Source organism: Muntiacus reevesi, chromosome 5 (genome assembly GCF_963930625.1).
Source record: "Muntiacus reevesi chromosome 5, mMunRee1.1, whole genome shotgun sequence".
NCBI classification, from domain to species: Eukaryota; Metazoa; Chordata; class Mammalia; order Artiodactyla; family Cervidae; genus Muntiacus; species Muntiacus reevesi.
In genome coordinates, this window is record NC_089253.1 from 85328958 (window position 1) to 85356123 (window position 27166).

The window sequence follows — 27166 nt, forward strand, 5'->3', positions numbered from 1 at the left end:
TTTTTGGATTATTTTCTCCTCAATTGGAGAAGGAAATGGCAGCCCACTCCAGTATTCTTGCCTGGAGAATCCACATGGACAGAAGAGCCTGGTGAGCTACAGTCCATAGGGTCGCAAAGAGTTGGACACAACTGAGCAACTTCACTTTCTTTCTTTCTTCATGGCATTTAGAACAAACACATGGGCAATACTGTTTATCTTAGCCTAAAATATTCTGCAAAATTTGACCTCTGTCTACTTGACTTCCTCTCCTGCCTTGTTTTCAAGATCAGAATTGCTTTGTTTTTCTGGTGGTTCCCAATCATAACTATCCTTTAGAGACACTTGGGGAGCTTTTTAAGGAATGCCATTGTCAGACCTAGCCCCAGAAATTCTGATTTAACTGGTCTAGCACTGAGGCCTGGACATATATTATCTTTCAAAATCTTCCTGGATAATGAGAACCACAGGTGGGTTTTCTTAACTCATGTCACCTTGTGCAGAGAGGTCTTTCAAACCTTCATCATCCTGTGTAAAATCTCTTTCCTCTCTGCTATCCTTTTACCCAGTTTTTTTAATTTCCTTGTTTTCATTTACTTGTTTATTGTTACAAGTTCCATGAACACAGGGGCATCATGGGGAGTTGGTAATGGACAGGGAAGCCTGGCATGCTGCAGTCCATGGGGTCACAAATAGTTGGACACAACTGAGTAACTGGGCATTTAAAACATTTGGCAGTTTCTTAGTTCTCAGCACCTTTGTTATATAAATGTTGTTCAATGAGTATTGTCACTGCAGCAATCGGGAGGTACTTCAGAAGACTTGTTTCTGGGTAACCTGTAGAGGGTTGCTTTGCTAAATTATATTTCAGACTATACTAATTACTCCAGCAGGCTTTAAGAGAACATAGGTTTCATTATTTCAGGTTTTAGTATCCAAGGGCAAGTGCACACAAGAGAGAAGATATGTTGTCCCTTGGATACAGTGTTGTTGATGTGGGTTAGGTTCTCATGCCAGCGCTTAAAAGGTAGAGGCATTTTTCATTACCACACTTGAAAACACCTTTTACGATATAGGGAGGAATAATGACAATGCACAAAGTATTTACATACATGTATTTGGATATTACTTTTTTCTGGTTTTTATTTGTTGTGTAAACTACAAGGCATATCAGGAGAAGTCAAACAAACTCACCAGCTTCTTTTGCTTTCTTCCCCTGTGCATGGATGGTAAGTCGCTTCAGTCATGTCCAACTCTCCACCAGGGTCCTCTGTCCATGATTTCTCCAGGCAGGAATACTGGAGTGGGTGGCCATGTTCTCCTCCATGGGATCTTCCCAACCCAGGGATTGAACTCACATCTCTTAGGCAGGTTCTTTACCATTAGCATCACCTGGGAAGCTTCTTTCTTTCCCCGTCTCTAAATCTAGTCTTTAAAAAAAAAAAAAATCTAGTCTTTCCACCTTACTTACTTAATGTCTAGTTTTTCATGCTTATCTTTTTCATTCTTCTTAGTGTTAACGTAAAATTTGACTCATTGACTCCTTGTCCTTGACTCCTCTTTCCTACCCTCTTGTGTCTAGTCTCCATTTTTCAGCCACAGCCTATCATCCCTAGGCTGTGACAGTCTGGTATCTTCATATTCCACATATGGACCCCTGCAGTCCATTCTCCATGTTGACTCCTCTTTCTTACCCTCTTGTGTCTAGTCTCCATTTTTCAGCCACAGCCTATCATCCCTAGGCTGTGACAGTCTGGTATCTTCATATTCCACATATGGACCCCTGCAGTCCATTCTCCATGTTGGTGCCAGAATGATACATACATATACACACACACACACACACACACACACACACACACACACACACATATATATATATATATATATATATATTGGCCATGCGAAGAGGCTTGTGGGGATCTTAGTTTCCCCAGCAGGGATTGAACCTGGGCCACAGCACTAACAGTGCCGAATCCTAACACCAGGACCACTGGGGAACTCCCAGAATATCTTTAAAACAAAAAGGCAGCCTCTACTCAGGGTTCATTTGCTTCAAAGATAAATTTTTAAATCCTAATGGTCATCCAGCCAGCCCTCCCTTTCTTAATAGCTTCCACTTCACCACTTTTTTGTTTTTGAACATGATTAGCAGTCCATCCTAAAGGAGATCAGTCCTGGGTGTTCATTGGAAGGACTGGTGCTGAAGCTGAAACTTCAGTATTTTGACCACCTAATGTGAAGAGCTGATTCATTGGAAAAGACCCTGATGCTGGGAAGGATTGAGGGCAGGAGGAGAAGGGGACAACAGAGGAAGAGATGGCTGGATGGCCTCACCGACTCAATGAACATGGGTTTGGGTGGACTCCGAGAGTTGGTGATGGACAGGGAGGCCTGGCATGCTGTGGTTCATGGGGTTGCAAACAGTCGGATACGACTGAGCGACTGGACTGAACTGAAGCATATCAGTGTGGGAGGGCCTTTGCATTTGTTTTTTCTTAAGCCTTGAAGCTGCCTGCTTCTCTGTTAGATTCAAGTCAGAAGCTCTCTCTCTAGAGAGGCTGATAATGATCCACTCATCTAAAGTACTTTAGTTCTATCCTTTCGTACTTTCTCATGTTGTCCTATTTGGTTTTATTTATGGTATTTGTCACCATGCGAAATGGTTTTATTTACCTGTTATTTGAGTTATCAAACTGAAAAGATTTGTGAGAGCAGATTCTTAGCTCTTATATCTCCAGGCCACAAAATAATATACATATTAGATGTTCAGTAAATGTTTCAACATTCAGAAAACTAAGATCATGGCATCTGGTCCCACCACTTCATGGGAAATAGATGGGGAAACATTGGAAACAGGGGCTGACTTTATTTTGGGGGACTCCAAAATCACTGCAGATGGTGACTGCAGCCGTGAAATTAAAAGACGCTTACTCCTTGGAAGGAAAGTTATGACCAACCTAGACAGCATATTAAAAAGCAGAGATATTACTTAGCCAACAAAGGTCCATCTAGTCAAGGGTATGGTTTTTCCAGTGGTCATGTGTGAATGTGAGAGTTGGACTATAAAGAAAGCTGAGCATGGAAGAATTGATGCTTTTGAACTGTGGTATTGGAGAAGACTCTTGAGAGTCCTTTGGACTGCAAGGAGATCCAACCAGTCCATCCTAAAGAAGATCAGTCCTGGGTGCTGATTGAAAGTACTGATGTTGAAGTTGAAACTACAATACTTTGGTCACCTCATGTGAAGGAGTTGACTCATTTGAAAAGACCCTGATTCTGAGAGGGATTAAGGGCAGGAGGAGAAGGGGACGACAGAGGATGAGATGGCTGGATGGCATCAGTGACTCGATGGACATGAGTTTGAGTAAACTCCGGGAGTTGGTGATGGACAGGGAGGCCTAGCGTGCTGCGGTTCATGGGGTCGCAAATGAGTCGGACACCACTGCGCGACTGAACTGAAATGAACTGAAATGTTTCAAAATACAGATCACTTAATGACTGACTTAGGTTATAAATAAATTTTATCACATACCATATCATAGTGAATATCCTTATGTGTATGTGTATTTTGCACATTAGTATTTTTTTAGGCTAGATTCTTTTGTTTTCCATTTTTCCCACTTTATTTTTTTTTCCCATTTATTTTTATTAGTTGGAGGCTAATTCCTTTACAATATTGTAGTGGTTTTTGCCATGCATTGACATGAATCAGCCATGGATTTACATGTGTTCCCCATAGGACAGATTCTTAGACTTCGGTTTAGAACCCAGCAGCACAGCTTAAAACATTCTTGGTTCCCAGGCCTTACAAAACAGGCCACAGACTGGATTTAGCCATAGGCCTTAGTTTGCCAAGGCCTGCGTTTAGTTCACTGTAAATAGCATGTGAATTGTCTCTGTTTAATGTCAGAATTCTCTTGTGAAATCACCTGGGCCAGACGCTGTTTAAGGATGGGCAGTTTTTTAACAACATTGGTTTTTTTTTTTCCCTTATTGTTTTTGCCTGTTTATTTTGAGCCAAATCTGGTAATTTCTGTTTTCCTAGAAAATACTTACTTCAGAGCATTCTCATGTGTGTACTTTATTGTATTTATCTCATTCTTCTTAGTGTTTAACTTAAAATTAGAGTGATTCATCTAATTTCTATATTATTTTTTCCAAAAGAGCCAGCTCTTGAATTTATTAGTTGTTATTATTCTGTTTTTTGTTTTAATTGATTTTTCTTTTCTGCTCTTTTTGAGGTAACTTAAAATGATTTGTCTGGTAACGAAAGTACTTTAGAGCATTCCTTTCAATTACATGATGTATGCAACATAGTTTGACAAGAGGTGTGTTTATTTTTCATTTCTAGTTGATTTTCTTGTATGTTTCTAATTTTGTCCTTTGGTTATAACTTTATAGCCACAAGAATCTTATTAAAGTGCTTTCTTATCAATCCCAGGAACAAAAGCAGTTTGTTGATTTCTTGCTTATTATGTTCTGACATTTTGTTTTGCTCCAGTTCAGTTCAGTTGAGTTCAGTCACTCAGTCGTGTCCGACTCATTTGCGACCCCATGAACCACAGCATGCCAGGCCTCCCTGTCCATCACCAACTCCCGGAGTCCACCCAAACCCATGTCCATCAAGTCGGTGATGCCATCCAGCCATCTCATCCTCTGTCATTCCCTTCTCCTCCTGCCCTCAATCTTTCCCAACATCAGGGTCTTTTCAAGTGTCAGCTCTTTGCATCAGGTGGCCAAAGTATTGTAGTTTCAACTTCAACATCAGTCCTTCCAATGAACACTCAGGACTGATCTCCTTTAGGATGGACTGGTTGGATCTCCTTGCAGTCCAAGGGACTCTCAAGAGTCTTCTCCAATACCACAGTTCAAAAGCATCAATTCTTCGGTGCTCAGCTTTGTTTATAGTCCAACTGTCACATCTATACATAACCACTGGAAAAACCATAGCCTTGACCAGATGGACCTTTGTTGGCAAAGTAATGTCTTTGCTTTTTAATATGCTGTCTAGGTTGGTCATAACTTTCCTTCCAAGGAATAAGCGTCTTTTAATTTCATGGCTGTAGTCACCATCTGCAGTCATTTTGGAGCCCAGAAAAATAAAGTCTGACACTGTTTCCCTGTCTATTTGCCATGAAGTGATGGGACCAGATGCCATGATCTTAGTTTTCTGAATGTTGAGCTTTAAGCCAACTTTTTCACTCTCCTCTTTCACTTTCATCAAGAGGTTTTTTAGTTCCTCTTCAGTTTCTGCCATAAGGGTGGTGTCATCTGCATATCTGAGGTTATTGATATTTCTCCCGGCAATCTTGATTCCAGCTTGTGCTTCCTCCATCCCACCGTTTCTCATAATGTACTCTGCATATAAGTTAAACAAGCAGGGTGACAATATACAGCGTTGACGTACTCTTTTCCTATTTGGAACCAGTCTGTTGTTTCATGTTCAGTTCTAAGTGTTGCTTCCTGACCTGCATACAGGTTTCTCAAGAGGCAAGTCAGGTGGTTTGGTATTCCCATCTCTTTCAGAATTTCCCACAGTTTATTGTGATCCACACAGTCAAAGGCTTTGGCATATTCAGTAAAGCAGAAATAGATGTTTTTCTGGAACTCCCTTGCTTTTTTGATGATACAGTATTAGCCCTATTTTTTACATTGTTCTCATTATTCCTTGTCAGGCCTACTGATTTCTCCAATTTCGTATCTTGCCAGCCTATTTCCCTCCCTGCTGTCCCCGTCTTCTTTCTTTATGCAAATTAAAAACACTATTTTATGTCTCCTATACTTTTAATAGTCTAATTTACTTCTGAGATTTCTGGTTGCCTTGTGGGATAAGGGGAGAGTCCCCACACCAAGCAGTTAGATTCTCCAGCCATTATCTGGGTATCTTAATATCTAACTCATTTCTGACCTAAGTACCTGGAGATGGCATCAAATCCCAGAGATTAGTACAGGCTCAGTCCCACAGGACTGTCCCTCATTCCCCCAACACTTCAAATGCCGGTCGAAAGTTCAGATTGTTACCCATGCTTCTGACTGGCGGGCTGGCCAGGAATCAAACCCAGGTCTCCTACTTTGCAGGTGGATTCTTTACTGTCCAAGCCACCAGGGAAGCCCTCTCTTCCTTAATTTGCCCTGGTAGATTTGTATGGTAATATTCTTGTTTGCTTTCAATCTAGAGGGTCTTGATCTTTTTAAAAATATTTTTTATTATAAGTAATAAACTGTATATACTTAAAGTGTACTATTTGATATGTTGCATATACACATCATGAAACTTACCACAATCAAGTAATGAACATATCATTCAAAATTTCCTTCTGTTCCCACCCATTCCCTGTACCATAGATACGTTTGCATTTTGTAGTGTCAACTGCAACCTGAAAGTTGAGAATTGCATTTTATTTGGTGGACAAAACTGAAGACTTAAGTCTGGAAGTTAGCTTCTCAGTTGGCTCTTAGAAATCAGTCCAAAGAGGTAAGGGAGGAGCCAGGATATATAGAAATCTTACAAAGAAACCCAGGTAGTTGGAACATCAAAAAATCACTGTTACTGGCGTGCTGCGGTTCATAGGGTCACAAAGAGTTGGACACGACTGAGCGACTGAACTGAACTGAACTGAAAGAAAACCAGACATCTCAAGTGAATGAACTTAGTGTTTTTCTGTGTGTGATTCAAGGGTCTGGGCTCATTGAAAGCATTCCTTTTATGTGCACCTTGACTATCTTGGGCCAGTGTCCTCCTTTTCTTCACACTGAATCCCCTCAGGGTGCACAGTTGGCGTTGGCAGCTGTAGCTGCTGGCTTGATGGCCGTAACATCCTTTGTTTACTGATAATGGAAGGCAATATTTTTCATCCAGAGTTAAATTCTGTATATAGTGTATATTGGAAATCTAGCTTCTTTCAGCATAATCACGTTGAGATTTATCCATGTAGTTGCATTTACCAGCGGTTCATTCTTTGTTACTGCTTGGGTGTTCACTTCTTTTATGTATATACAGCAATGTGGTTTTCCAGTCACCTGCTGAACAGTTGGGGTATTTCCAGTGCTTGCCTGTTACAAATAAAACTATGAACCCAGAGTACAAGTCTAAGTCTTCATATGGACATACGTTTTCATTTCTCTTATATAAACATTATTAGCGGAATTGTGACTGTATGGTTGTTGGATGTTTTTTCTTCTTTAAGGACCTCCAAACTGTTTTCCCAAGTGGTTATAACATTTTACACCCCCATGAGCAGACTTTGAGAGTTCCAGTTCTTCCACATCCTTATCAACACTTGGTTTAATCTGTAGTTTTAGCCAATAGAGTAGAAGTATAGAGGTATCTTACTGTGGTTTAAATTTGAATTTCCCAAATATTAATGATACTGAAATGCTGAGCATCTTTACATGTGTTTATTTGCCACCTGTGTATCTCTGGTGTCAAATCCTGTGCCCTTTAAAAAACAATTGGATTGTACTGTTATTAGGTCTGAGAGTTCTGTACATGTTCTAGATAAAAGTCTTTCATCAGATACATGATTTGCAGGTGTTTTTTTCCCCAGATAGTAGCTTGCGTTTTCATTCTCAACAGTGAGAACTTTCAAAAGGCAAAAGTCCAATTTAGAAATTTTACCTTTCATGTATTGTGTCCTCCACCCACCCCCACCCCCCCCAATGTGGCTTGTTCCCAGACCGTGGATGGAACCCATGCCCTCAGCAGTGAAAGTTTAGATTCCTAACTACTGGACTGCCAGGGAATTCGCTATAGATTATGCTTTTAGAGCACTAAGCAGTCTTTATATAATGTAATCCAGGGTCGCAAAGATTTTCTCCTGTGTTTTCTCTAAAAGTTTTATAGTTTCGGGTTTTACATTGTGTCTGTGGTTCTTTTTTTTTTTTTTAATAGTTATTGACGTATGATACTGTGTAAGTTTAAGGTGTATGGTGATTATGGCTGTAGCATTAGCTAAACCCTCCACAAATCACATGCATAATTATCATTACTCTAAGTGTGGTGACAGCATTTAACATCTTAGCAGCTATGCAATACATATACAGTATTGTTGACTATAATCATAATGCTCTACATCAGGTCTCCAGAACTTAACCCATCTTCTTTTTTTTTAATTAAATTTTATTTGTTTTTTGCTGCACTTGGTCTTCATTGCTGCCCATGGACTTTGTCTAGTTGCAGTGAGCAGGTTTCTCATTGTGGCGCCTTCTCTTGTGGAGCCCGGGCTCTCAGGCACGAGTGCTTCAGTAGGTGCCGCACGCGGGCTCAGCCTTGTGGTGCAAGGGCTTAGTTGCCCTGTGGCATGTGGGATCTTCCAGACCAAGGATCAAACTCACGTCCCCTGCATTGGCAGTTCGGTTCTTGACCACTGGGCCACCTGGGAAGTTCACAATTCTATATATAAGTGACATCATATGGTATATGTCTTTTTCTTTCTGACTTCACTTAGTATGACAGTCTCCAGGTCCACCCACCCATGTTGCTGCAAGTGGCATTATTTCATTGCTTTTTATACCTGAGTAGTGTTGCATTGTGTATATATACCACATCTTTATCCATTCATCAGTTGATGGACATTTAGGTGTCTTGGCTATTGTAAATAGTGCTGGTATGAAGTCGTGGGGGGATGGCATATATGCCTAGGAGTGGGATTGCTAAAAGTGCCCACACTTAACTGGCAAACCATTATGGTGCAGTTGGCTTTTCTCATGTATCCAGCATTGTTTATGGCTACAAATTCTTTGTCTTTAGAAATGCATATTCTCTTATAGAAATGGATACATTGTGATAATTTCATCTTGGAATTATCTTTTGATTATCATTTGCAGTAGCTTCAATCATGTGTATTTACGATTTACTTTTTGGGAGAGTTAGTTGGTACTTTCTTGGGGTTTATGTTAGAGAGACTCATATGCATATAAAAGAATAAATTTCTCTGTTCTGTTGGCCTGAGAATCTGACTCTGTCCATTTCTCTTACCTCAGAATACACCCAGTATGTATTTGGTTTATCTGTTTGGTGAAAGAGCATGCACTGAGTACCATATAGGCAGTAGTTTATTAATAGTGGAAGGAGAAACTCTGTTCAGAAGTTTCAACCTTAAAAAGAACTACTCAAACAGAATTTTTTATATATATTTTCAGGAATTTTTCTTTTTCTTTGTATTTGGAAATTCCTTATAATTTGTAAGACATTTTTTTATTTCATTTTACTTTTAAGTAGAAAAATTAAAGTTCATTTTGTGATTCCCCCCCCCAAGCTCTAAATGTTTTGTGATGACTGAATTGAATTAGATATTCTATCACTCTATGGTTAAATTGTGTTATGTTACTTTGTTTTCCTTGTATAAACATATGGAGGAGTTGAACTGTCCTAACTTGTTAGTTTTGTTTATTTATAAAACTGAGCATTTCAATACCTTTGCTTAGTGGTATTATTTCTCTAGTGAATTGTCTGTTAACATAGCATTAATAATTGGGTTTCTTCAAGTTTTTCCTTCAGTTTGTGAGTTCTTGTATAATATTTGCATTTTGTCAAATGTTGAGATATTTTTCCTGTTGACTCAGCTTTTGGGGGGTTGAACTATGCTGGGTCTTCTCTGTAGTACATGGGCAGTGAGTGGACTTAGTTGTCCTTTGTCATGTGGGATCTTAGTTCTGCGACAAGAGATTTACATTTGTCCCTTTCATTGGAAGGTGAATTCTTAACCACTGGACCACTACGGAAGCCCCCTCAACTTAATTTTTTTTAATTTATTTATTTTTAATTGGAGGATAATTGCTTTACGTTATTGTGGTTTCTGCCATGTATCAACATGAATCAGCATATGAATCAACATATGAATAGGTATCTGTTCCCTCCCTCATAAACCTCCCTCCCACCTCACACCCCACCCTATCCAACACCCTCTAGGTTGTCACAGAGCACCCGTTTTGAGCTCCCTGCATCATACAGCGAATTTGTGGTAATTGTATATGTTTCAGTACTACTCTCTCAATTCACCCCATCCTCTCTTCCCCCCTCTACAGTTCCTCACATGCTTTGTAAACATTCGGTTGGTCTGCATCTGAAACCCTTAATGTGAAATAGATACCTGTGTTCCAGGTAAAGTTGAAACACTGCTCAAAACAAAGGAGAAATGTAAACAGGTAGTGGGATTCTTTAGGAACACAGAATTCTGGGCTGGAGATATAAGTTTGACATACGCAGTTGGTGGTTGAAGCCTTAGAAGTGGGTGAGATTTCCTGCAGAGACAAATTTAGAAGGAGAAAGAAAGTAGTGACAGGATGGGTAGCACAGAAAGAAGGATTGGTCTTTCTTTGATGGAATGTAAGGAAAGGTACACCTCCTTTATTGCAGTGATTCTGAAGACTGCTTACATGTTTAGAATTGCCTGAGGAGCATTTTCAAAATAGGAATTGATCATCAGATCCCACCTCACAACTCTAGAAACTGATATGTTTCAAAATCCCCAGGTGATTTTAATTTGCAGCAAAGGTTAAGGACCACTGCTTAGCATATATATGAAGTTGAAAGTCGCTCAGTCATGTCACCTGAGCCACCAGGGAAGCCCATGAATACTGGAATGGGTAGCCTATCCCTTCTCAAGCGGATCTTTTTGACCCAGGAGTCAAACGGGGGTCTCCTGCCTTGCAGTCAGAATCTTTTACCAGCTGAGCTACCAGGGATGTCCTACCATATATATGTGCTTGTAGTAAATCATCATATTTTGAACTTTTGTGTTTCTTTTCAATCACTGGGAGGGCTTTCTAAGGCACAGTGGTCTTATCCTCAGTTTAATTCAGTAGGTATGAGTTGGATCCTGAGAATTTGCATATCTAACAAGTTTCTGGATGATCCTCAGAAACACTTTCAACAACAGGTGAAAGAAAGGCAACTCTTCAGAAAGATGGATGTAGATACAGGTGGTCTTGTAGGTTTGCCCTAAGGAAATTTAAGTTTCTTAATGTTACTGCTTTTTTTATGTTGTAGACAGGTGAGGGTCTCCATGAGTAGTTGTGGTATTGAGAAAGGTTTGCAGATTCTTAGATGTTAAATTGCCATCAAATGAGGATGAAAGAAGTTGTTGACAGTTTTTATTTTACACCAGTTACCTTATTTTCATCTGAAGAAAGATCCCCTTGAATCTTAACTTTGTCATCTTGTGAATATGCACTGTCCTCTTTTTGTCCTTGGGAGAGGAATATTTTTCCTGTATATCTTTGTCCATCTTATTGGTAAAAATGTGTCAACAAGAGAGATTCTCTGAGTATAGCTGTCTTCACACTGTCATCATCAGCACCCTTGGGATAAAATTAATTATATACTTCCTTCCATCTATGATTGCAAGCGATCTATATGTTAATGTAGTTCTTCTGGTTGCAGGTGAGTGGTTTACACAATTTATTTCAAAGAAAGATGCTCTATTGTAAATGTATACTTGGAGAAGTTATAGGAGGCAGCATGGTATAAACCGACTGGCCCAGAAGCCGTAATTTCAAAGCCAGTCTCGTTTACCTATGAACATCAGTTTCCTCATCTGTAAAACCAGAATACTAACTATATCATAACATTTTTCGTCTAAAATGAGATAATAGTTGTGAAGATTATGGATAAACTTCTTGGAACTACATAAATACTGTATGTTAGTTGATATGAATGTAAAATCATACCTCTGGATGTGATGCTTATTCTGTAATTGACAAATGTAAAACCAATACATGAAAGGATCTTTATGATGATAGGGTCTACTCAGGCATTCCTTGACTTTGAATGCTTTTTGCATTATATCCTATTCTGTATTGTCTTTAGCGCCCATGCTTTTAGCTATTTTTGGTTTCTTGTTAGATTCACTACCTCCTGCCCTACTTCTACCCTCAAAACAAATAAAGCAAACTCGCACAAAAAACAATTCCTAAGATTGATAATGTATACCTTATTAAATTGAAGTGAAATAGTATGAGAGGTAATCTGTATCTCCTCCCCTGAGTATTATTAGGCTAGTTTTTAATTAAGGTATATTAATTCCAAAGATGAACATTCTCTTTTATATGAATGTTCATTAAAATACTGTTTACTTCTCATATATACAAAGACTTTTGACAGGTGTACACTATTTCTTGAACACTTACTCTGTAGTGAAATAGAATATTGTTTTTATGTATGAGGGAGTGTTCTACCCTTTGCAGAATGCAGAGAAAATAGAATGTTCTTTCTATTCTAGACTGTTAAACAAATAAATTCTTCTTAGACACATATTGCCTGAAAACACAGGCATGCAGTTTATAAGAAAAAGATGTTATCCTTCTGTCATGTTTGGATTCCATATGTGTAAGCTGATCATGCCAGTCATCTCAGTTATATTAAGTTAAATAATATTTGTTTATTAAATAGAAAGACAGTCTCCATCAATTAACTGTAGTTCAACTGTTCATCTCAGTATGGATTAAAACCCTTATTCTCTACAGAATAGTTAAGTGGTTACAAACCATAAATAATATACTCACCAAACACATGGCAGTTTATTTTGATTAATGTCGTATGTTGGTTGTTGGACTTTTACAGTATTAAACAGGCTCATGAAATTATTATTAATGTGAGCTATTAAAGATTGATTTAACTTCTCGTTTTTATTTTTCAGAATTTCTGTGAACACTTGAATTTACTAAATTTTTAGTAAACTAATTCTAAAATGTTCCTCCTTATTTCTCTTTCTTCTGTTAATCTTACAGACTGATTTTAAGGGGTGTGGCAGAAGGTTCTAGACTCGATGAGTTTCCACCGAAATGTCGGAGAAGTCAGGCCAGAGCACAAAAGCAAAGGATGGGAAAAAGTATGCGACACTCAGTTTATTTAATACTTACAAGGGTAAATCATTAGAAACTCAGAAAACCACAGGTGAGTAAAATCAAGTGGCTTTATGTTTTTTATAATTTTCATGGCTTCATTTTATTGCTATAAGTGACACACTAGAGCTGTTGCTGTTAGGATCTAGGCAAACCTGTGTTAAAGCAGCTGTGTTTGCATTGGGCTTTCTATGTACATACGCATCTTTGAGGGACTATGAAGTTTTTTAAAGTTAAAATTGTATAAATGTATTAAAATATGTTTATTTCTTTCCAATTTGTTGTCAGCAGAAAATAAGTTAAACTATATGGTTCCAAAGGGGAGACTTGGTTAATGAGATTAATAGGTATAAAGCTAAAATTATTTTAATCAAGTGTAGTTGATGTACAGTGTTTGTTAATTTGTGCTGTATAGCAAAGTGATTCAGTTATACATATATATATATATACTTTTTTAATATTCTTTTTCCATTATGGTTTATCACAGTATATTGAATACAGTAGGACTTTTGTTTATCCATTCTGTATATACTAGTTTGCATTTGCTGATCCCAAACTCCCCCATTTCACCTCCTTCCCCCACTTCCCCTGGGCAACCACAAGTCTGTCTCATATGTCTGTGAGTTTGTTTTGTATCATATTTATTGTTTCATGTATGAAGTTTTGAGTTTAAAATCAGTTCCTTGGAGAAAAGTACAAAACAGCACTGTCAGTGTTTTCTTTTTTGTAGTTTATAGAGTCAGTTCACTGTTAGAATTTATCAAGCATCTGTTCAGTGACTTGATAGTTAATTTGAATATAACTTCTACCTTGGGTTATGTTGTAGGTTTGTGGCTTAGTTTAAATTTTTTTTCTTAAAGTATTAGAAAATAATAACTCAAGATTCCATTAATTCCTATTGTCTTTTATGTTGTTTTAAGAATAAAATAGTTACTAAGAAAGTTGATGTTACTGATCTTTAGTTGCAGCTCGCCATGGATTACAGAGTCTTGGAAAAGTTGGTATTTCTCGGCGTATGCCTCCACCTGCTAACCTCCCAAGTCTCAAAGCAGAAAACAAAGGCAATGATCCTAATGTGAACATTGTACCTAAAGACGGCACAGGATGGGCATCAAAACAAGAGCAACACGAAGAAGAAAAGTAAGTCAGAGTCTACTAAAAAATGAAATCGTTCCCCATTCTTTATGTTTGAGTCCCTTCTATGTGCTAGGTGTTATGCTATGTGTATTACATATATCATGCCCTTTAAAATGTTTTATATATAGTCAACTCTTGTGTAATTTTTACTGTGAATGGGTTTAGTGGCAATATTTTCAGGTGTCAGGGTAGAACAGATGACAGAGATACTGATCACAACTTTCCTTTTATCGTACACTGTGTTAGGCTCCCTCCTATTCCTCACCAAATCAGGCATTCTCTTTCTATGATTTAAGAGTTGATTCTGTTAAATAATTTCCACAAAGCTTAAGAGTTTCTGTCTGCCTCATTCATTGAAACTACCTGATATACATCATAGGTAATCAAGTAATACTATTTGAATGAATAAAGAATTAACAAGAAAACTGGCATGGAATTAGTAATGTCCTTCTTAATCATAATTCATTCAATAAATATTTAGTATTCTGTTTCAAGAATTATTCGGGGCTCTTGGTTTATTGAACAACCAAGCCAAGTAGTGGTAATTTTTTAAAATAAGACTAGAAAATGAGTACTTGATACTTTTTGTCTATAACTATTACTAAAGCTCTGTATTCTAGGGAGCTTTATATGATAAATGCTACTACTTGGGTGAAACTTATCAAAGGCTTATTGTTCTCTACTTCTTAGTTAATAGAATTATTTTGTAGTAGCAAGTCAGTTTTAGGTCTGACTATACCAGAAATATATTGCATTTCTTAAGTTTGTTAAGTATTTTATTTTTAAGCCTTAACTCATTGCAAGGATTGAATGAAACTGTAGACCCTTGTAAAACACCTTTTACTGGTGGGGACACATCAGGCAGGTTGCTGTGACTTCTTTTGATTAACAGTAATATGTAGTGGTGAACCTACTGACTGCTGAATGGAGAGCTTGCTTATTAGCCTTAGCTCCTGGCTAATCCCACCAATCCAGACTGTATGTATGCCTATAATGTTATTTCTAATTATAAATGTTTACTTCTTCAAAAGTAATTTTTGGTAGCTATATTCAATAATGAGCGCTTCTATTTTTTCTCTCTCTTCCTTCTCTCTTCCCTTCCTTTCCTTCCAAAATTAAAAACAAAGCTGTCATCTCCTTGGGCTATTCAAGGGTAGAAATAAAAGAGGACAAAAATAGCTGTACTTCATTTAAAGGAATGTTGCAGAGGGAAAGCATGGGGGGGTGCATCTGAGTAAATATGTAGCCAAAATCATTTGTATACAGATTTAGCTTAAATGTAATATTTATTTTGTTTAAACATATAATATCTGAAATAATGGATTCATATTTTTTTAAGAGCACCAGAAGTTCCACCAGCACAACCAAAACCTGGGGTTGCAGCTCCCCCAGAAGTAGCACCTGCTCCCAAATCATGGGCCAGTAACAAGCAAGGTGGGCAAGGAGATGGTAAGTAGACGTTAGCTGGGGAAACTGGTTAGGCTTGATAGTTACTGAACAGCCATACAGAAGATAAGGGACAAATTATACTGTTTTGGCAGGGGCAGAGAACACTGTCAAAAGATATTATTAGACCCTTTAAAAAAAGGATCTTTTAAAAAAAATCTCTTGGGCTAGTTAACTTTCAGTGTTAAGACCTATGTATGAGCCAACAATAGGAATCAAAGAAGTAGTCTTTAAGATACCCCAATCCCCACATTACTCTATCTTTACCCTCTGTAACCAGACAAAATCTTGTGCCTTCAGCTCTGAGACAGAAAATACCCAGACATTAATGTTGATTGCTGTAAACCATATTAATCTCCATTCGTGCCCTTCAATCTTTTCTGTTTCAAACATGCTACTCACAGTTTCCACGGTAGAACAGATCTAGGAGAATAGCCATCAAGCACAGTAGCTGTAACACTTCCCTCCCCACTAGGAATGATGGACTCCCCAATAAAATTTAATTTTCCCACTTGCAAACATGTCTGTAAAACATTATATAGAGAAACTCATCTAGGCCCTCAAGCTAATAAAGTCAATTCTTTTAGTTTATGGAAGTATAAAATAAATAGGCAGGCAGATAGATGGACAAATGAGTGAATAGTGAGGTGCCACCAGTATCTTAGCAGTTAGTTAAACAAAAACATCTTAACCTCACCATATTTGTAGTGTTGATTCATAAATTCTGTTTTAGTAATGTTGTTTGAACTGATTCTTAGTGTTATTTATTAGCAAAGAAATTTAACTTGTGTTGAAAATGAAAGGAGTCATAATAAAAGAGACAGAAGTGAAACTCTCCTCGTTTGCCGCACCCATTTTAATGAGTCTGGCAGATTCCTTTCTCAGATTTTTTTTTCTCCTCATGGCTGTTCATTAACTTTCCAAGGCATTCTAATTCTAGATAAATTGAAAATTTTATGGATATGAACAGTCACCATTGCAGTGTGGAATAAATTACCAAAAAAAGGAGAGAGCTCTATCCTGGGAGGATTTTTGAATTATCTTCAGTATTATATGTATTTTTTTTCTTAATCTGTAGGAATCCAGGTGAATAGTCATTTTCAACAAGAATTTCCCAGCCTACAGGCAGCTGGGGATCAGGAAAAAAAAGAAAAAGAAGCAAATGATGACAACTATGGACCTGGACCCAGTTTACGCCCACCAAGTAAGAATATTTTCTCTTAATAAAAATATGGAGTGAGATTATATTTGTGTTCTACTCGATATAACCTGCTTGCTGCTGTTGTATGTAGTTTGAAAAGGCAGACAGTGACAGTAGTTGATTGCTACTCAGGTGTGGTTTTTACATGAACAGCATTAGTTTAACTTGAGAACTTGTTGGAAGTATGTGTCTTGGCCCTCACACCCAACCTACTAAATCAAAAGTTAGCATTTTAACAAAATGACTAGGGAGCTTATGTCAGTATTTGGTTGTTTTTACAATAGTAAAAATTTTTATCACACCTCCCCAATATGCAAATGTTTGTGTATAAATTATATCCATTCATTTGCTTTCTGCTAATATTCAGGGATCCCTTGCTTTCTGAATTCAAACTGAGGAGCTAATCAGTTTGGATAGTAAGAGATACTTATATTATGTGCATTATAAAGCAGAAACTAAAAATAGAAATGTAAAATCTTTGAGAGATTTTTAAATGTCTTATTAGTTATGTTGGATTCATAGTGTTGTTACCAGATATCTCAAAGGACCCTGTACAGGGTATTACTCTTTACAGTAATAGTTACAAATCCATGTTTTTTTTATAACCTGAGTACATTTTGTTATTTCTTTGGCTTATTTCTTGTCAGGTCTGAGTAGATGGTCTTTTTTTTTTTTTTTAATTATTGTTACGTGGTGATGAGTTTATATTAGGAACAGAGTGTCTGCTCCACAATTTTCTTGTTTAGTTTCTTGTCACCAGTTATCTGTTGCTGTGTAACGTATTTGGCAGCTTAAGATGACAGATTGAACTGGACATTTCAAACAGCTCTGAGGGTTAGGAATCTGGCAGCCACTTAGCTGGGGATTCTGCCTAAGTTTTGTTGGTTCTCTCTCATCAAAGTTAGAGCGAAACCCTCATCTGATGCTGACTTGACTAGGGCTGGCGTGTCAAGCTCTCGTGGCTCATTTATGTGTGAGCAGCTCACAACATGACTTCCTCAGAAAAAATAGGGAGGGACAGACAAACATCTCTCACCCAAGATGGAAACCCCTAGGCTTTTCATACCCTGTTTCCAGAGAAGACCGCCAACACATCTGTCTTACCGTGCAGGTTACATAGACCGATCCTGGCACACAGTTGAGAGGGGACTACACGGGGTGTGACTACGAGGAGATAGGGACCACTTGAACCAAACAGGTTTTCCTTGTAAAACCGATTATGTGTTTTATTTGGTTACGTGTGGTTGAATCAGGTTACACAGACGCTAAATCTGTGCGCTTGGGCACATGTAATAGGAAGTAATAGACAGAAAATGAATCATGTGTCACTATCAGTCCTTTCGGGTTATAGAACTCCTTTCCCTCAGGACTGCTCTGGTATAACTGTAATTTTAATCTCTGTATCAAAAACTGGTGAAGCTTGATTGGGAATTGCTAATATTTTCTTCCCTAACCCCAGTGTTTGCTTCTGGAGGTTCCCTCTGAGGTATATCCTCTCTATTTTGGAAGCCACTGCTCTGACTACCTAAACACCTTCTATGCTTACTTGATTTCTAGTACAGACTAGATTAGACTTTACTATTCCTTCACTGTGCTTACTTGCTTAAATATTCTTAAAATATGCCTCCCTTAGTTTCACTCTGTTCCATTTTGAGATTTCCTTTGTTTTCTTATTTTCCTATCTCTCTTCATACCAGATGTTGCTTGTTGGAGAGATGGTGGTAAATCTGCTAGTTCATCTTTAACATCTGACCAAGATGAAAAGCCTGGCCAGGATGAAAGCACAGCTGGAACATCAGAGCAAAGTGATATCCTCAAAGTGGTGGAAAAGAGGATAGCTTGTGGTCCTCCACAGGCTAAACTGAATGGACAACAGCCTGCCCTTGCTTCCCAGTACAGAGCTATGATGCCTCCTTATGTGAGTGTTGTTGAATCCGCAAGGGGTTAAGAGGTTTTTGATCTGGATTCCAAGGAAAGAATTGGGATGGGAAAAGTTTAGGTCTTTATTTTCATTAACATCTAACTAAAAATTAACATTTCCTTTGATTATGAATTTAGGAATCAATCACAGCAGTATCTGAGTTTTACCCTTAATAGGCATCATAGATATTTTCATATAACATTACATTGTTTTAAGATACTGCAAATATTTTTTTTACTCAGCATAACTTCAAAATAGTTATTAGTGTTACTTACTGAAGCATGCATGTTACTGTATCAAAAAAAATTTTTTATAGTATCATGGTGACAATTTTAGTATAATTAATTTCTTAGTAATCCTGTATTTTCAATTATGCATTTAAAAACATTTTTATGAGATGAGGTCCATAGGATTTATCAGACTGCTAAAGGGGTTGTTCATGGCACAGAAAAGGTTAATACCTACTTTACTTCTAAAGTTTTTATTAATATACCTTTAAGTGTTTTTAAAATCTTCTTATGTGAAATACTTTTAACATTCAAAAACAGAAATGATTAAAAGAAAGCATGAACTTTCTTCCTCCCATATCTGCCATACATCTTTAACAGTTATCAATTTGTGGTACATCTTGTTTCACTTATATTGCTCACCACCTAGGATTACTAAACAAGTCCTAGGCATATCATTTCATCCATATATATTTTAGGTTAGATTTTAAAACAGAAAGACTAGGGGGAAACTCACAGTGCCATTATCACACCTAAAAAAAAATTATCTTTAAATACTAAGGCAGTGTTCCAGTTTCCCTGATTATCTCTTAATTATGATCCAGATACCACCTATTCTTGAGATTGGTTGATATTTTTCTTAGCACTTTTGTTATCTATGGGTACTTCTTTTCCTCCATCTCTTATTTTCTTTGGAGCGTATCTGTTACAGTTTATTACCCTATGGAGTTTCTCATAGTCTGGATTTTGCTGATTCTGTCCTTGTAATTTCATTTAATATATATTTCTGAGGGGACTTCCCTGGCAGTTCAGTGGTTCCAGACTCCCAGTGCAGGGGGCACAGGTTCGATCTCTAGTCAGCGAATTAGATTCCACATGCCACACATTGCACCCCCACCTCAAAAAAAAGAACCTAAGAATGGCAGGGGAAATTTAATTTTTAAAGTATATATTACTAAATATACTTCTGACCCCCATATTGCTTGTAACTTTGATCCCCTCTTTTTGTTTGCTCTTAGTCTGCTGTGAAATTACATGGTGAGTTACATGTGTTCAAGTAAATAAATTTACATTTTATTTAACCATTCTAAGATAGAGGGAAATAATACAATTCCTTGTTGAATATTTTTGTGAAAAATTGGGGTGTATGATAAGATCAGTCTTAAATGCTAACCTGACCTTGAATAATGATTTGCATCCAAATACTTGTCTCCTGATGTTTTTCAAGTTGTGCTTCCAAGGACCCCTGAATTTCCAGATGTGGGGGTGGGATAAGGGAAGGTAAGAGGGAAGACCAAGTGATCTTTGTTACCAATTTCATCAATGAATTTATTCAAATAAAGTGTTTCACTAAACAAACATTTTTAAAAATATTTATATAGAGAGAACTTACAATTGTTTCTACATTGTTTTTGAGGCAAATTCCTAAATTTTAAACATTTAACACCACACGAATTAATATCTATGCCTAAGTAATCAGCAGAAAGATCTAATGCAACTTAACCTATTACCATTTTCCTCCAGTTATCTGTTTGCAAATTTCAGTGTGAAAGTGGGATGGAACCAAAAATTCTCTGGAGTATTCCCCAAACACAAAGCTTCCCAAGTTGAGTTTCAGCTGTTGTTTATCTTAATTAACTTTTGCTTCAACCCTGCTTAGAAATTTCTTCTTTACATAGCACAATCATACAAACATAGCTTCTCTTCAAGTATGAAGTAATTTCCTCATCTAATGGTTTTTTTGTTTTTAAAGAAAAACTACTCTATTTCAGGATCTAAATTATGTATTTAAGGTAATACTATTTCATTTTTTTAAAACATAGTTTAACCTGGATATAAGCAGAGTAAATAACCAAGCACTGCTTGACATTTCTTCCCTTATAAATCATAAGATAATTCCCTTGGTATTGCTAGTTGTCTTCATAATCTATCTTACAAATTCTCCTAAAGTCAGATTCACAGAGCTAAGTTCTCATGAAGAGCATCATCTTTGGGCCTTTGTATGTAACTACTTATCTGTGTAATAACTTGACTCAGAATCCACTTACGCCTTACCCATAGAAAATCTCTCAATTAGCTGCCTGCCCACTTCCTCCCTCACCTTTCTTGGGTTATGGGCTATCCTTGTATCTGAAGTGAGTTCTTAACCAACAGATCTGCTCTCAGTTAATCTACTCTTGCATTAGGATGAGGTTTCACATTGTATCCTTTCACATCCTTAAACTTGGTTGAGAAAATTGAAATTTTCTGAAGTGCATGCATGTTGTGTTTGTTATATTTTCAATTCAGTGCACAGTTATTTTTATGTAACTTTGTTAATGAGATAACAGAAGTTCTTAATATGATGTGTCCTAGTTCTTACATCTTTGTAATGACTTGGTAGAGGCAGTAGTTTTATAAATGGCTTGTTATTGACAGTGAATGATAATCTATACCAGTAGATAAAATTCAATATTCACAGTGCTACTTATTTTAATCATTTCTATATATTATAATTTCAGGCTTGGGTAACCTTTTTTTTTTAAATAACTTAGTAGTTAAATTTACCAATTTTTGTTGCCTTTATACAGATGTTTCAGCAGTATCCTAGGATGGCCTATCCACCTCTACATGGTCCCATGAGGTTTCCACCTTCTTTATCTGAAACAAACAAGTAAGACTATTAAATGATTAAAGTTTTCGGGGTATAAAGATTTTCAGGAGCTTGAGTAGATTGTGGGGATTTATTATTCTGTCCTCAGGGTACATTTGTCATCAACAAGTAATTGGTTAGCTTTCATCAAGATAGAACAAAAATACTTTATTCTTCTAAAACATTAAATCACTTGACATAAAATTCTGAAAACTAAAAATTGTGGCCCCCAAAATAGATGGCACTTGCTTACTCCTTCTTCCTCCCATGACATTGATAAAACCCCCTTTTTTTTCCCTTATTTGTAAGCCTTGAGCATCCTCCTGAATGATGATTTTCCTTCAAGTTCTTTATTTTGAGATGAGTAGTACTCTCAGCCATGTAGACTTCTGATGTATATTTATCTTAAATACTTGAAAATTTTGCTGTTAAATATCTGCATAAGAAATATCATTATGTATTGTCTTAAATTTGTGTGTTAATCTTACGGTCTCTTCATGTCGATGCAGAATACTTTGTATATCACCGTGTAGAAAGTTTACTAATGTTGAATTGAAATTAACTAAATTCCAAGCTTTTATTTATTTACTTATTTTTTCCAAGCTTTTAATATTTTCCTAATTTAGTATCATTAAAACTTGGTATCCTTTTTCTCTCATAACCTGTCACTGCTTAGAGGCCTTCGAGGAAGAGGCCCACCTCCTTCATGGGCCTCTGAGCCTGAACGTCCCTCCATCCTTAGTGCGTCAGAACTAAAGGAGCTTGATAAATTTGATAACCTAGATGCTGAAGCTGATGAAGGTTGGGCAGGTAGGAGACAAGATTAATAAAGCATTTTTAGATTTTATACACTTTGAAACAGTCAGTCTGAATTCTCCTTAATTTAATAGGTGCTCAGATGGAAGTAGATTATACAGAACAGCTGAATTTCAGTGATGATGATGAGCAAGGAAGTAGTAGTCCTAAAGAAAACAGCAGGTAAGTTGTGATATCTGTTACTAATAATAGTGTGAATTTGTTAATGTAACATGGACCGTTTATTTAATTTTATTTTTGCCTACACTGGGTCTTTGTTGCTGCTCACAGGCTTTCTCTAGTCATGCACAGGCTTCTCTTTGCAGTGGCTTCTTCTGTTGCGGAGCACGGGCTCTGGAGAGTGCAGGCTTCAGTAGTTGTGGCCTATGGGCTTAGTTGCCTCTGGGCATGTAGAGTCTTCCTGGACCAGGGAGTTCAGGAAGTGAGTCCATGTCCCCTGCAGTGGCAGTTGGATTCTTAACCACTGGACCACCAGGGAAGTCCCACATAAGCCATTTATGCAAAGAGTTTTCATTAATAGTTATTTCCTCCCTGTTTAGAGAATTTCTTCGTTCTACTCTGAGGATTTTTATTTGAGTGGGAAGTTGATTGATGAGCCAAATTTTCAAAGTATGAATAATCAAGGAACTAAGGGTCTGATGTTTCTAAAGAAAATACTTATTTTTTAAAAAGAAACTGTTTACTTGACTGAGCCCCTACCCCATTCACCTGAAACTGTCACAACGTTGTATGTTAATTGGCTGCGAAGCCTGTATGCAGGTCAGGAAGCAACAGTTAGAACTGGATGTGGAGCAACAGACTGGTTCCAAATAGGAAAAGGAGTACACCAACGCTGTATATTGTCACCCTGCTTATTTAACTTACATGCAGAGTACATCATGAGAAACGCTGGGCTGGAAGAAGCACAAGCTGGAATCAAGATTGCCGGGAGAAATATCAATAACCTCAGATATGCAGATAGCACCACCCTTATGGCAGAAAGTGAAGAGGAACTAAAAAGCCTCTTGATGAAAGTGAAAGAGGAGAGTGAAAAAGTTGGCTTAACACTTAACATTCAGAAAACTAAGATCATGGCATCTGGTCCCATCACCTCATGGGAAATAGATGGGGAGACAGTGGAAACAGGGTCAGACTTTATTTTTGGGGGCTTCAAAATCACTGCAGATGGTGACTGCAGCCATGAAATTAAAAGACACTTCTTGGAAGGAAAGTGATGACCAACCTAGATAGCATATTAAAAAGCAGAGACATTACTTTGTCAACAAAGGTCCATCTGGTCAAGTCTGTGGTTTTTCCACTGGTCATGTATAGATGTTAGAGTTGGACTGTGAAGAAAGCTGAGCGCTGAAAAATTGATGCTTTTGAACTGTGGTGTTGGAGAAGACTCTTGAGAGTCCTTTGGACTGCAAGGCGATCCAACCAGTCCATCCTAAAGGAGATCAGTCCAGAAGGACTGATGCTGAAGCTGAAACTCCAATACTTTGGCCACCTCATGGGAAGAGTTGACTCATTGGAAAAGACCCTGATGCTGGAAGGGATTAGGGGCAGGAAGAGAAGGGAACGACAGAGGATGAGATGCCTAGATAGCATCACCGACTCGATGGGCATGAGTTTGAGTAAACTCCGGGAATTGGTGATGGACAGGGAGGCCTAGCGTGCTGCGATTCATGGGGTCACAAAGAGTCGGACATGACTGAGCAAATGAACTGAATACAAAATAAAAAAGTTAAAAACTACATAGATGCTTGTCATCTAATGGATATACTTTGAGAGACAGTATCAGGGATCATTTAAAACTTGTTCCTTCCTTGACCTGATCCATATTTATAAAATTGGAGAAAAATTACTTGGATTAGAACAGCTGCTTCAAGTCTTTGATTTTTTTTTTTTAAACTTAGCAAGGAGCAATAAGTTCTTGGGAAATGGGAGCTTTTCCTCTTTTTTTTTTTTTAAACATAGGGGCAGTGAGGTCAGGAATATATGGGTCATAAAGCATAAAAATTGGGCTCTTAAACAGGAGTTCGCATGTACACATTGGTATAGTTTTTCAGCCATAATGTTGTAATACATTGCTGTTCGATGATCAGCTGTGAGATGCTTGTGATTTGTCATTATTTTTAAAATACTATAGCTTAATTGCTCTCTTTCATTAAATCAGAACAAATTAGAGTAAATGAGAATACATTAATTAATTATCTGGAGTATTAGTTACATTCAGATGAGAGTTTTGGGTGGGAATAATAGAATAATAGAAAATGATGGAATCATATCATGTGTCAAGTGTGAGTGTCTGTATTTGAAGTTAGTACTGCTCAATTAAAAAGCCACCTCATTCCTTGATGCATTTTCCCCTGAAACTGTATGAAAGTAATGTCTTTTTAACGTTGAAAAAATGCATTTACTTAACATTTATATTTTCCGTTCTACTTATTATTTCACTTGGGTTTTGATTCTTCAGTGAGGATCAAGGTTCAAAAGCCTCTGAAAACACTGAAAACCGAAAAGAACCAGATGAAGTTTCCAACACCAAATCATCATCTCAGATACCTGCCCAGCCATCAGTAGCAAAAGGTCCCTATGGGAAAGGACCGCCATTTAATCAGGTTTGTTGGAATCATGAGATTCTTGTCACTGCAGACAAGGGACAAGGATGAGTTAATCTTATAATCATAGAGTTGAAAAAAGACTTAGGAAATGGAAACTATATATTTTTTCTTAAAGAGACATAAACCATAGATTTATTGCATATGAACAGGAACTATCAATACTATAGTAGCTAAAAGTATCAAGTAGAAATTAAAGTTTCACTCTTTTCCTTCTTATAGCAGCTTGGTCAGGTCAGAGTGGAAGGATAAATTGTTTTTCCAAACTAGCATAGCTGAAGTGCTCTACAGTTTGTTGGATGCTTTGTAAATCCTAATTAGTATTCATGTGTGAAATTATGTTATCCCAGTCGAGAAATCACTCTCGGGAGTAAAGAAATCTATGAAGTCTGAGCTATTTTGAAGAACATTTTTTTTTTTAAAAAGAAGCATATGGGCAATAGATACACTTGATCCTGCTTCTAAAATGTAGTAAGAACTACATTACAATGTGAGAATTTAAAGGGGCTATCTTCCAGAAAGCCTACTTTAGTAATTTATGGTATTTTCAGCATGAATTTGTTGAATTCATACAAAACAAATGGAGGAATGGTGCCCTCAGGGAGGTTAAAAATAAGTAGCTAACAGTGCAGTGATAGAGTGCACATAGTTCTTAGAAACTTCTGTGTAAAAGATTTCATAAAAGACTTGCTACTTAAAGCAAGAGATAGCCAGTACAAAAAGGGAAGGGAGCAGTTACAAAGGGAAGGGACCAATTCCTGCTTCAGGGTAGAGAAGTATGAAAACTTCATGGAGAAAACATAGCCCTTGAAGAAGTCCCCAGCAGTATGATATCAGAGAGGAGTAAGAGACCTGTGTAAGAACTAGTAGTTGTTAAGTATTATATGCTATACCAGAAATTTGAATTTCATAAGCTTTTGGTGAGTCACTGGAAAATAAATTTGTGAATTCTGAAAAGCAGGTTTTTTAAAGTAATTTTTAAGTAAAACCTGTATTTTGTGTGACTTTTAACTAGCATGATAGGGAATGATGAAAGAACAGAAAAATATAAACAATATCTTGATATATGTGTGTGTGATACTGATATATAAAAACAAGTGAATAGTCTACTCATATCTGGTTCCAGTGTTTTAGATGTTTCTTTTCTTTATATAAACTTAAAAAGTTTAGTCTGCCATTAGGAAAAAAAGTTCCAAAAAAGAATTGGGCCTGTATAAATAAAAATATGAAATTAAAGGCATAGTGCTCCACAGCTGGATTACTTGGGCTACAATTCTAGAATTTTTACACTAAAAATCTACTCTTAACAAAGTTATTTTGTGACTGTAACCTTATTGGAATACCTGAGTGATTCTATAGAATGTAGTTATATTATAGAGACTGATGTACTTTTATTTAAAAAGGAAAAGAGTAATGATGTTTTACTGTTTGCAGTCTTTTGGTCTCACTGAAAAACATTGCAGTCAGAAATATTTGAAGTAGATATTTTTTATCTTATTCTGTAAAAATTCTTTTCTTTATAATAGGAACGTGGACCATCGTCACACTTGCCACCACCTCCAAAGTTGCTTGCACAGCAGGTAGATCTTAACTAAATGCTTGTTAGTGGTCTGTAGGTATTATTTGCCCTATTTGTGATAGTGGAAAGGTTCTGTGTTTCTTATTGATAATTTTTATGAGATAGTTATCGACTTTACCTTGTAGCTGCACCTCTTTCTTTAGCCTGTCCCTCTTCCTTCTCAGCTGATTAGCATGCTCCTGATTTTTCTAAGAAAATAAGAAGCACCTGTTCTTCCCAATCAAGTACCTTTCCTGTTCTTACTTTTTTTCTATTGTCCTTGTTCCTTAGGACCACCTTTGTACTTGTTCCCTGGATCCCGTCTTTGTCAGTTACCAGTAATATTGTCTCACATTTAAGAAATGTTTTTTAAACACCAACCCTTCTTCAACTTCTACTACACCCCACGCCCCGCCCATCACCACCACCAGTTTCTTCCCTGTATCTCTGTTCTCCTTCTTGGCAAAATTGTTTTAGTGAGTTCTTTACACTTACTGCCATCACTTTCTCATTAACCCTCTCCAATTATACTTTCATCTCCCAGTATACCTTTGAAAATGTTATTATCAAGGTTAGTAATGACTGTTCCATCTTGCCACAATCAGTTCTCTTGTATTCATTTACTTAATCTCAGCAGCAGTTAGTATAGGTAATCTCTTCATCCCTCCATCCTTCTAAAATTTTGCTTTTGAGATATCACAGATATCTCAGATATTAACAGTTACTAACAGATATTAACAGTTCACAGGCCTTCTTTCCCTGATCACTCTGCTATGATAGGTGCACGTACCATCACCATC

The 27166-nt window shown here is 37.2% G+C and overlaps 1 protein-coding gene across 12 annotated transcripts in view; it reads left to right on the forward strand.

Annotated features, from left to right (window-relative positions):
* PRRC2C (proline rich coiled-coil 2C) overlaps positions 1-27166 on the forward strand; it is a 97924-nt gene that overhangs the window by 16871 nt on the left and 53887 nt on the right. For 8 of the 12 annotated variants that reach the window (XM_065935690.1, XM_065935695.1, XM_065935688.1 and 5 more), the window contains exons 2-11: positions 12712-12877; positions 13788-13965; positions 15302-15411; positions 16487-16612; positions 18307-18527; positions 21328-21410; positions 22066-22199; positions 22280-22367; positions 24664-24808; positions 26335-26388. In XM_065935690.1, the coding sequence (XP_065791762.1) occupies positions 12766-12877; positions 13788-13965; positions 15302-15411; positions 16487-16612; positions 18307-18527; positions 21328-21410; positions 22066-22199; positions 22280-22367; positions 24664-24808; positions 26335-26388 (1251 nt within the window). In that variant the 5' untranslated portion in view covers positions 12712-12765. The remainder of the gene's footprint in view (positions 1-12711; positions 12878-13787; positions 13966-15301; positions 15412-16486; positions 16613-18306; positions 18528-21327; positions 21411-22065; positions 22200-22279; positions 22368-24663; positions 24809-26334; positions 26389-27166) is intronic. The other 4 variants (XM_065935691.1, XM_065935694.1, XM_065935698.1 and 1 more) reach the window with 2 other exon arrangements.